We start from the raw sequence: 12,126 nt of genomic DNA on the forward strand, positions 1-12,126 counted from the left end.
AGGCCTTTTATAGGAGAAAAGATACTCAAATGTAAAAAGTCAAGGAACGTTCACATTTGTTCTAGAGTAACATAATTGTCAAGTGTGAGAGGTTTCTTTGGGGGGAGGGGAATAGAGGATTTTATAGAAAATTATTGGAATTATTATGTCAGAATATTACTTGAAATAGTTAATTAGCATAGAGGCCTTTCAAAGGTACGTTTATGAACTGTGGCTAAATACTTCAGTTTGCACTTCTGAAGTAGGAGTAATTTGAGCACTGTTTGGTTTCTCAAAGGTGATGTACTTTTCCTTAACTTCTAAAGATCTTAATGTTGTTGGTATGATTTAAAAAAACAAAAAAAACACCACCACAACCAACAAAAAAACCCCAAACAAACCAAACAAAAAAACCCCAAACAAAACATTTTGGCTAAATGGATCGCTTTGTAGGTATATCTTAAATTAACACCTATTAACTGACAGATAGTAACTTACAAAGACACGTTAATTGACTTGCTTTCAGTGAAATGAATACTCCTCTTCCCCTTCTTTGTAAGCTGAGTGACTTTGATAGGTATATGCAATTATTCGCAGTTCTTGTCCATGTGCACTGCAGCTAACTGCTAGGTTACAGTGGTTCTTTATGTGGTTCCAAAGGTCCAGCTCCTCAGTCAGAGGTTGAGTGGTCAAAGGGAGCTGATGTCCACTCTGAAATAATTTGAAATAATTTATGTCTCAGGTACTTAACCTAGCACTCAGGCTGAGGTCTTGATCTCGTAAAAGCCCATGACAGAACACCAGGTTTTTACTTACAGGTTTGAGGGCCCTAAAATTCTGTTAGAGATATAACTTCCTGATGAATTGATCAATCCGGCAGTTGCACTAAGTTGTGTATTAATGTCCTTCTCCGTGTGACTGAAAAATTGGAGAACACTCTTGCTATTGAAACAAACCTGTTACTGTTGGATTTGTTACATGCATTTGAATTTCTGGAATATCATTAATCTAGTTACTCTGTTACTAACTGCTTTTATGTACCTCGTTCTAGTGATGAAGAGCTCTCTCAATATCTTCTTCAACTTGTGCAAGTCCTGAAATACGAACCTTTTCTTGATTGTGCGCTCTCCAGATTTCTGTTAGAGAGAGCGCTTGCTAATAGGAGAATAGGACAGATGTTGTTTTGGCATCTAAGGTAGGAGGTTTTTCCCTTATGTCTTTCTGAAACTATTGAGCCTGATTGGACTTTCAAATATGATTTCTTGAGGATTTTTCTAAACACGCCATTATTGTAGTCCCCTACAAGTCCTCTTTATGTTTCTTTACCTTTGGCATTCATAGATCAGAGCAAGTCTATAATTAACAATATATTACAGTGGTTTGTAATCTACTGTTTGACAAAAGTATTCCAAACTGCATTCAGCTCTATCTGGTAAGTTAGGTTTGTATATAACCTTAGCGTTTGTTTTGGCTGTGTGTGCAATAAAAGTACAATATTTATACCTCACAGTTGGGAAAAATTTATATTATTGTTGAGAGTCTAACAAAAAATAAAAGCAGTTCTATGTGTCATTGCTCCTTTCGATGACCAGTTCCATGAATGGCAGAAATCTTGCAGAATGGACTATAGGTTGATTCTGTCTTCAAAGTACAATTTGTTTTAATATTTCTAAATAAAAAGAGCAAGTACTACATGAAAGTGTTGTGGCGAATAATTGGCTCCGGTATAAGGTTCAGTGGTTTGTTTCAAAGTATTCCCCCTCAGGCAAGTTTTAACTTTTCCCTTACAAAGATTTGAGAACGCATGGTTTAATGTCAGCCCTGATTGTCAGTATCATCTTCTATGACTTACGAGTACTACTTTCTTGAATAAAAGGGGTTCCTGAAAACAAATATCCAGTCACTACCTCGTAATATTATTGCCTCCAGAACAGTCCTAGACCTTGAAACAAGCGGCATGCATTGAAACCAGCCGGTGCTCATAGTCTTCAGCACATAAGTGTTCTGGTATTTCTTAAATCTTGCTTTTTGGTTTATCTACATGACCATGAGGTGTTTTGGTGTTTGCTTGCCTCTTTTTTTTTTTTTTTAAATTTATTTTAATGACTTGAAGAATGCTCATGTGCAAATGCTGTGGTCTGATGAGGGGCTTTTTTTTTTTCTTATAGGTCAGAGGTTCACATACCTGCCGTTTCAGTACAGTTTGGTTTGATACTTGAAGCTTACTGCCGAGGAAGTGTTGCTCATATGAAAGTGCTTGCTAAACAGGTATAGACTTCCCTTCTCCTTTAAATCTTGACTTACCCTAGCTTGTAACTCAGATGCTTATTCCGTTGCTCCTATGGGGCATATTGGTTACCTTGACAAAGTCCATCTGTTGGGGAGCAGGGAAGAGAAGGAACCATGGGTGAGAGACAGAAATAAAATGGCTAAATAGATGGATGATGGAGCAGTCCCCCTGGCACAGAAAGCAGCTGGTGCTGTGGGGCCTCAGAGGTAGAGAGCTGTTTCTGTAGTGTTCCGAGATGTGTGAGATACTTTCAGCAGTATGCATGTATTCTGGATAGAACAGTAGACTCTCTGGATTATGAACTGAAGAAGGGTTTCTGTGCAGTTTAAACCTGTGACCTTTCTCGCCCAGTAAGGGTAGCTTGTTCGATAGAAACTATTACCTTTCTATCTCAACTTTATCTAGATGACTCCAGTACTACTTCCTGCAGCTTTGGCTTTTGTTAAAAGGTGATGCAAAAAACCCTGAAGTTGTAGTATAATGCAGTACTCCCTGGAAATAGAGGTGTTGAAGGAAACCAAATATTCATTTTAGTGTTAATATAGATGTGCTGTTTAAAAAAAAGAAAAAGAGATAATTTTAAATACCCTAATAACTGTGAGAGGTTTGCTTTTAAATACACTAATAAATGTATCAGCAGATCATTAAGAGACACTCACAAATCATGTTTGAAGTCTCTAATGCAGTTTTAGCAAGTTAATTTAGATCGCGACCATAAAAATCTTTGAAAAATGATCTCTCTCTGGAATTAAGGTATTTGCTGTATCAGGCCACAAAGACTAACTCAGTAGATACTTGTCTGATGAGCGTTATTTCTAGCAGTTTTGATACTGTCTACGTTGAAACTATGCTTTGAGAGGTGTACGGAACAGGAATGTACTGTTGTGCTCTTTATTACTGCAGTTCACAGGACATTGAAAAGAACATCTCTTACACATGTGTGCTTGTTAGTATTGTCAAAATCATAAAAAGATTAAGTGATGAAACGCTTTAAGCAATAGACCTAAGGTCAGTAAAGTTTTTGTGCACTTCACAGGAAACAAATGTCAGTACAATCAAAGAAGGGGGAAAAAAAATCCCAACTGTGCAAACACGGAAGAAATTCAAAGTAGAAATACTTCAAAAAGTTCCTGTTTGTACAACACGGGTTCCATTTTGTTCCCTTGTCACTGATGTTTGTACAGCTCGTAGAATAGTGGAAAAGCAGAGCGCTTTTGGTTTTGACAGATGGCTGACCTGGCAGGTCTCCATTGCCTCAGTTTTATAATCACACTGCATACAATTTCCACAGCATCCTGCCTGCCAGGGTTCAGTCTGTCTGTAGAAGTGGTAAGTTTTGACTCAGCACCTTGTAAGTTAGACTGAAGCTTCCTTGTATAGAAATCAGCTTTTGTAATTATTAAATGGATGCTGTTTGCTAGAGAATATGTGTATTACTGAGCACGTTAACTGTGGCTAGTGCAAATACAGCTGATTGTTATAAGAGCTATTTTGTATTCGGCTAACAAGTTGCTTAGATGTAGATGCAATCCAGAAATTATATTTGTTGTATGTGCTATCTAGGTTTGTTACTGAAGGGCTTTTCTCTGTTAGTGTTCTGTACATTTACATCACTAGTTTGTTTTCTTAGAAATTATGTACCAGTAGAAGACTTTCCAAAAAAGAAGGGGGAAAAAAGGCTTAAACCCACTTGTATTGATTGCAAATAATTGCCTTGCCTTTTTACACCTTTTTAAGGTTACAATATTGCTTAGATGAAGTATTATGTTTTGGAACACCTTAATTGATTAGAGCATTTACCTTATGCCTAACTTCAGCAGGATTTTGATGAACAAACAGTTACAACTCTGCTCTGTAGAAGTTAAACTTGTGTAGTTATGTGTGTGAAAATTGGCTGCAAGTAGTCGTATGGCCATATCGTGTTGTATGCAACTAACTGAACACGTACAATGAAGTATCTGCATCCATAGCTCATCTCAAGTAGTGTTTGATTTTGTTAGAGGTATGAAGCACTCAATGTTTTTGTTGCCTTCAGTATGGTTAGAGGCACCTATGTTATGTGCTATGTTGAATTAGTGGATAAAAATTGTATTTTGAAGAAGGAATTTGTGTAAATGTGTCATACATTAAAATACCTCATTCAATTTTTTGGAAATATTAAGTCATGCTTTAAAAAGTGACTTGAAGCTTAGGAGCTTTCATCCCAGCAATGTCTTTGTTACTTAAGAAAATGGGATTTCTGGGACGTGAGTGACTTAGAAAAGGCTGTTCTCATATTTTTTGGGGAATGCCACCTTAATTGCCATTATTTCTATTTTTAAAAACTTACAGAATTATTTTGTTTTGAAATGGGATTTTGCATTGTATTATGCGTAAAATCAGAGCAATAACTTTCAAAGAAAAAACATCTCTTTCAGGTGGAAGCCCTTAATAAAATGAAGACTTTAAATAGTCTAATTAAGCTGAATGCCATGAAGCAAAGCAAAGCAAAAGGAAAAGATGCAATGCATACATGTTTGAAACAAAATGCTTACAGAGAAGCACTTTCCGACCTCCAGTCTCCTCTGAATCCTTCTGTTATACTTTCAGAACTACAGTAAGTTAAGAACGAGTGAATAAAATTTCACTGTAGCTTTTGCACAGAAACAGTAAAGCAGAAACGCATATGTGCTTCAACTTCCTTTGTCTCTATTGTGCTGTCATAGGGAACTTTTTCTGTAGTGAGAGAACGTCTGTTGGGAGTCTTCCTAAGGTTAAGATATCAGTTAAGTCAGAAGTTTTTTGTCATCCACCATGAAACTTAATCCTCTCTTAGTTAATGCATTACCATAGCTAAAGATATTGAAATATAAGCCTAACAGTGAATTAGACTGCGTTCCTGGCTTCTGTTTACAATAAGCACAAAAGACATTAAAACTTTTAACAGCACTTAAATATAAAGTCCAAAAGTTGATGGGAATGGATATAAAGAAAAGTATTTTCTCTGAAAATGCGGGTGCTTAATTTAAGCATAAGATATGCGTATGCCAGGCACGGTATCCAATATATTCCATCTGTAACAGGTATGTTCATAACTTAGTAAGCACTCGTAGCAGAAAGAAAGCGCAGAGAACATTTTAAGTACTTCCAAACTGGAAGTCTCCGTGTTCTGTTGTGTTTTGAACAACGCTTAGACCTTTTCAGTTGAATTATTCTTATTTGACTAAATCTTTTGTTACATTTCCCTCTAGTGTTGAGAAGTGTAGATATATGGATTCTAAAATGAAGCCTCTATGGATAGTATACAACAATAAAATGTTTGGAGGAGATCTTGTAGGGATCATCTTCAAAAATGGTGATGGTAAGCAGTGCTAAAAATCTTTAAATTTTTCCTTTTCCTCCTTCATTCCCACACTTGCACTTACGCTGTGTTGCTCTGTATTGCCCTAATGTAAACGTGGTTTACTCTAACGTCGGTAAACAAATTAAGCATCTTCTTCTGACTGGTTTCAAAGTATAGACATTATCAGTCATGATGATATAATTATGGTTAATTCCACTTTAACTTTTCGTCTTGATGAATATTTTTAGATGCCTTTTTCTGAAGGCCTTAGAAACATTAGAAAGTTTGTCTACAATACACTGAGAAATTAAAATAGCAGTTTCAACCTTTCATTATAGATCTCCGACAGGACATGTTGACGCTCCAGATTTTGCGTTTGATGGACATACTTTGGAAAGAAGCTGGTCTGGATCTCCGGTAAGGGTCTCTTGAGGGCTAGTTCATTTGGATGGCGAGTCCACTTTCAGCAGTAAAGCTTTCCTGTTTTTTAAATACCTTCCCTACTGTCCCCTTTCTGAACATCTATATCAATGCCCAAAGGTTTAAGTTGTCATAGCCACGATGAACAGACTATGGAAAGCAGTTACCTTAACTAATTAGATGGCTTCTCTTTGCATTTCGTTCCCTAGATGGCCCACATTACGAAAGAATTTAGCCATGGAAAGAAATAATGGAAGAAGTGAAGTGAAACTTTAGGGGTTTTGTTTATTATTAAGCAGAATATTTTTCCTGGTGCAGTATATCTCTTGTTGTTTATCTAAGTTGCCACGCTGATTATAAAGTCCACTGTTCTCTTGTATAGTTTACAGTTTTCATCCTTTGAAAATCATAGATAAAAAGCATTGTATAAGGTCAGGAAACAATTCTTGAGTTAAGGGTCCAGCAAGCACGTTTTGTGTCTTTTTTTGGTTTGTTTGTATCTGTGGCCTTTCCAAACGGAGGTGTTTCATGAACTCCTCATATAACAAACTTACCTGGTAAAGCCCACTGGTTTTCCAGGCATATGCGAAAATGGGGACTTAGTGATTATGGGAATTGCAGCTCTTAAGTTCTAATACATATGTGCAAGTGAGGTACAAGCATAGAACACAGATCTGCTGGCCAAGACTTAGCTGCTGAGGATTGGATCTGGAATACACCATCAAGATTCTCTGATAGGTAGAACTAATAGGCAAAACCCTCTTTAGAAATTAGTCAGCTTTAAGTACTGGTAATTTGGGGACGGGGGAGTAGGAGGCTTGAGATTCTTTATGATAGGATTTCACTATCTGGTTGAGAATTACCAGAATTGTAGAATACACAAATACAGGTGGTTTTTCTTTTTAACATTTTCTTATTTCTCTTGGCCTTATTTCTTAAGGACACATATGGTTTGTGCTGCCATGGCCACAAATGAATGTATTACTGTCCAAATAAATTTTATACTTGTGGTCTATTTCCTACAAAATTTAACAGAGGAATGCCCATCTTGTATTAATTACATAACAGGCTTCATGAAAATGAGGGTCTTGGGAGAGGAGAAGTTAGTTGCTTGTGCTTCTCTTCTAGGAGTGCTGCTGCACAAAGAAAATGATGATGATCGGGAACAGTCGCTATGGATTTACCAAGGGTAAACCATGCCTGACTAGTCCGATTGCTGCCTGGGAGGGAGGGAGAGAGTAGTGGATGTCCCTACCTTGACTTTAGCAAGGCTTTTGAGTCTGACTCCCATAATATTCTTGCCTCTTGAGTTAGGATGTTACAGTCTGGATGAGTGGACAACTACATACTCTGCCTGGAGGCTGATGACAAGTGGATTATCACTGGAGTCTATATGGGAATTTTTATATTCTTAGCCTTGTCAGTATCCGGCGGTGAAAGACTTATTATTTAAGTATGTATGTAAGAAAAAAGTACTTCCATCTGTTTTATGCTTACCATCTGCTAATCTCAGTTACTACATGTTTTCAGTTGTATTTTTGAATCATGATAAATAGCAGATAGTCATTCAAGAGTAAGGTAAGATTCTATAGTAAGATGAGGTTCACAGGAAAGGTGATATATTTAGAACCACTACTATATTGGGGGGGAAAAAATATTGCATCTTCCTTTAAATTTCACTTTTCAATGCTATTTCAATGAAGTAGTTCTAACCCACCCATTGTAAATTCAGTGGAGAAAAAGCATAATGTCGTAGTGCGCTTCTGCTAAAGTATGAAAGAGGTTTTTATGGTATTGAACTTGCCCATATTTCACGCTAAAGCTCCCATTTCTGGTTTTGTGAGGTTGTAAACTTACAGTAGAAATGAAAACTCATAATTTAAGTATTCTGTTAGGGCAGAAATACTCCATTTGAGAAGAATCTTCTCATTTGCTCTCCTGCAAAGCCACTTCTCTCAAAAATGAAGTAATAAACCTTTCCAAGATACCATGAGTACAGGAGTTTCCACCATTTGGAAAACTTGTTTCGGAATGATGAGGAGGGTTGTGGGATTTTCATTTATTTATTAGTCCATTAGTCAAGTCTCTAGAGTGATGTCTCCTGCTGTGTAAGCTAGTCACTTTTTAATCGGTTGTGTAAGTAGCAATGAACTCAACTATTTTTTGTAGTAGCCCCTCTTTCTTCCTGCTGTGAGCAGTCCTCTTATCGCTGTTCACACTGAGACTTACACTCATTGTGAACATCTTCAGCGTAAATTCTGAAGTCCCACTTGGCATTCTTTTCTTGATAAAACACTATTTGGATGTCAGAAAACATTTTTCAGACTAGAAATATCTTTGTATCTTCCAAAGTCTCTTGCAAAGCAGCTTTCTTACCTTCATATGCTTGCTAAGATAAGCATGACTTCTTTGTAGGAATACTAGAGTATTCGAAAGAGAAACAGTATCAGGCATTGGACAGTGTTATCATACAACCCTCTAGTACATGGGGAACTTTTCCAGCCAATTTGTGCACCAGTTTTAGCTAATATAATTCTCAAATTCTAATTTCTTTTTAGAAAAACAGTTCTAAAGAAGGTGGTGGGTGTCACATTATTATAAACCATTTGGAGGCCATAAATTCAATTTTATATGCCTGTGAAAGAGCTGTAATTCTTTGTGTTTAATTTTTAAGTGTTGTTTATAAGGCTAGAAGTACTTATTTAAATATTACTTGAAATACTTCATTTAGATTCTTTGAGGTCATTTCACATTTTTTGTGGTTAAAGCATAATAGTGGGAGCTTCACAAGGCACATAACATTAGCCCCCGCAGATAAGTAAAATTATAAACTTGTTACTTATGCTGCTTACGGAAAGATTCCTTTGAGAGAAGCACGGGATAAGGTAGGAATGAGAATAATAAATTGTTTCTGGAACTGTATGTTTGCGATGAGGTGGCTGAGTGTGTGTGAAGTTGAACACTGAGGAAACTTTAGATAATTTATGTCATTATAAATAGACTGTGAGGAGACTCATCCAGCATTTAGGGGCAAGGACAACCTCTGGCAGCTGTGGAATCCCAGATGAGGCATTCTTTGGTTGCTGCCTTCCCAGAAGCTTAGTTTGTGGTTCCAGCCTGGGCCACACACCGTGCCTAGCAAACAGGAATAGTGATTAGGAGTCATCAAATATGCTTTTCCTGACTAAGGCATTTTTTTAAACTCGACAAAGGAACACCAAAAAGTGGCTCTGATGTCCAAGATTTTTCTTAAAACTCTGAGAAGAAAAAAAGTAGAAAAGGGAAGTCCTAGTGAGAATTGAAGTTCTATAATTGGCCTCTTCCATTTATTTACTTAACTGAGAGCATCTTCCTTCCATTCATACTCTCATAGTTATGATTATAAAATAAAATTCTGGGATTGAGGCAGGGATACAATTCTGTGTCTATCAAAGAGAGATTAACCAGGCAGTTGCGAAGGGAAGGCTCTGAAATGGCCTTAATTGAAAACAGAATTGGACAAAACAGCACGCCAAACGCCTGGAGCATGAGGATGCAGCTAAGAGGATAAGACTTTGATTTCCATGTTTACAGTCTGCGTGCCTCTCAAGGAGAGGCAACTCCAGATGTATGAATTAACAGCAGTGGTAATGAGTTCTGGTGCCTTGTTCTTGAGTCGGGACTTGTTGGTTTGCTAATTTTTACTTGAGTAAGAGACATGGTGTCAGGTGAAAAAGTAGTGTCAAATAGATGTGCTTTCCTGAAAAATACAACTTCATACATCCATACCAATGAGTCTTTTCTTCTTGCACTATATCATGCTTTGAGGTTTTAGTTTCCCTAGAGCTGTTGCTTCCCTTTTTCCTTTTATGGATGCATAATGGAGTTTGCACTTTTCAACTTTTTTTCCACTACAGAGAGTCTGATAACGCCATTTAAGTAAAAGCAGGGCTTCTCACTTGTTTCACCGGTGTAAGAGCAGAAGCATTTGCTGTTTGCCTCTCTCTTCCAATCAGTAATATCTTGCCACAAGCAAATTGTACAGCTTCTATGAAGCATGGATCAAATGGTAATGAATATGCTGCCATCGAGGAGTTTGGGACAGTATCAGTTTCCTTATAATTGCACTGCAATCCACAGTCAGTTATTTAGTAGTAATTTAAAACGAAATCTTAGGCCAGTCTGTGTCTAAAGCAAGCACGATATTCCCAATGGGATTTCTCAGCTCTGGAGAGGAACACCAAATATATACTGGTTTTGAGATCTCCAAAGCTGAAGAAGGAGAAGGTAGGTTGGTTGGTTTGTTTGTTTGTTTGCTTAACTGTCAACTAATTTGTCTCATGGGTAAACTGGCCTCTTGCACACATGGTGTGTTTTGTTGTCTAGGTTCCTGTGTGTGCGTTCTGACTGAGTATCAGAAGAAGACCAGGGTTTGTATCAGAAAAGGAAATCTGTGTATGCAGGAGGATGCAACAGTGTGTACTCCAGCAGGTCCTTCGTCCTGGGCTGTCACTGGATGGGCTGTGGAGTGCACAACTGAATAAAACTTCAGATGAAAATTGCATCTGCTTCTCAGTACAGACGCAAGCATTAGACAGCAAAGACTATCACCCCAGACAAACACTGCTCTGTCATTTAGAGGAGTCTGGCTCAGAGTCAGTTTACCTTAGACGTCAGTCAGTCAAGTACCAGAGAGAAATGAGAAAACCAAAAAAGCATATTCTTGAATTAATCCCCATACCTATTCACTTCTAAGACAAACTGTTACCTGAAAATTGGTCAGGAAATAGTTGGCCTAAGACATTAGTAAGTATGAGCAGCCAGACTTCCTCAGTTCTTTCTGTAGTTTATCTCTAGTGGTTTCTTGTCCTTTAAGTATGGGCAATTATGGAACAAACTTATTAAGTTAAATGGTATTTATATTGAGGTTGCATCTGCAGAGTGAAAAAAATGAGACTTTGAGGTTCAGACCCCCTGAAAAGTTACAACACTTCAAGTTATTTTGCGTTAAAAAATTCTACGTCTGAAGTCATGTGTATGGGCATATTCATAGTAGATTACATAACTTTCTATTATTTCTATGAGGAAGGCTTAAATATTACAAATACATGTCACAGCAGAGGAGCGTAACATTTGTCTTCCCAAGCATGCTGTGGGGTCTGCAATGTTACACCTCTTAGGAGAGTAATCCTTGCATCAAAAAGTATTTCTGCTGCTTTACCTATATTACAGCATTGAAATTGTGTTAAGGGAGAAACTAGTAAAGTAACAGAGCAACATAAAATCCTGAGTTTGAGGAGTTTGGTCTGTGTTGAGTGACATTTGCTGTGGTAAATTGTCATAACAGTATTTAATACTTGGTTAATTTTTGGACGGATAGAGGGCGTTCTCAAAACTACTTTTTCATTTCACTGCCTATTTATAGTGAGTTTTCATTTTCACCTCCCTTAACGGGTGTGAAGTCTGATGTTAAGCGGCTGCGTATGAATGAAATCAGTTCACAAACATATTGAAAAATGTATTTGTTACAAGTCTAAAGAATGTCATTATTTTTAAACCATTGGACCTGAAGTTACAGAGAATGTGTTGCTAAATTACCATAACTTGGTATTGCATTTGGAAAGATGCTGCTTTGGAGAATATATCTTGAAATAAAGAACAATATTAAATGGGATGAAGAAGAAAATTTTCTGTCCTGCCCAGGATTGCTGTATTGATCTGTCTGTGGTCTTTACTTGCATTAAAAAGCAGGGAGCATATCCTGCTGACAGATGTTGAAGTCAGAAAGACCAGGATGAGATGGAAAGGGCCCAGAGGAGTTGTCCCTAACTTGACTCCTGTCAAACTGTCTCTCTGACAAGGATGTTTTTTCCTCCAGTTGTAAGCACACAGTCCTCAAGGGGCTGAAGGCTTTCATCATTGCTTGCTCTTGAAGAGGAAGTTGTTGGACCTGTGCCCAGTTAAGCTGCAAGTAGGGTGGGTTGAAATGCCATGGAAGAAGGCCAGCGTGCACTTTAACCTGGCAATATTTGGCTTACGTTTGTCGTGTCGTGCTAAGGATGGGCAGTGCTTCCTTGTATCATGAGTGCTGGTGTTCGGTAATTACAGATACCCTTCTGTTCATTGTGAGAACCCT

General features: G+C 37.6%; 1 protein-coding gene across 9 annotated transcripts in view; it reads left to right on the forward strand.

The window, feature by feature from the left end:
* Positions 1-12,126, forward strand: part of PIK3CB (phosphatidylinositol-4,5-bisphosphate 3-kinase catalytic subunit beta) — a 117,844-nt gene that overhangs the window by 98,595 nt on the left and 7,123 nt on the right. For all 9 annotated transcript variants that reach the window (XM_087740127.1, XM_087740128.1, XM_087740126.1 and 6 more), the window contains 5 exons: positions 1,031-1,174; positions 2,148-2,247; positions 4,687-4,865; positions 5,500-5,609; positions 5,930-6,008. In XM_087740127.1, the coding sequence (XP_087596253.1) occupies positions 1,031-1,174; positions 2,148-2,247; positions 4,687-4,865; positions 5,500-5,609; positions 5,930-6,008 (612 nt within the window). The remainder of the gene's footprint in view (positions 1-1,030; positions 1,175-2,147; positions 2,248-4,686; positions 4,866-5,499; positions 5,610-5,929; positions 6,009-12,126) is intronic.

This window comes from Nipponia nippon, unplaced genomic scaffold (assembly GCF_047370975.1).
Source record: "Nipponia nippon isolate SJK-2023a ecotype South Korea unplaced genomic scaffold, ASM4737097v1 scaffold_7, whole genome shotgun sequence".
Classification (NCBI taxonomy): domain Eukaryota; kingdom Metazoa; phylum Chordata; class Aves; order Pelecaniformes; family Threskiornithidae; genus Nipponia; species Nipponia nippon.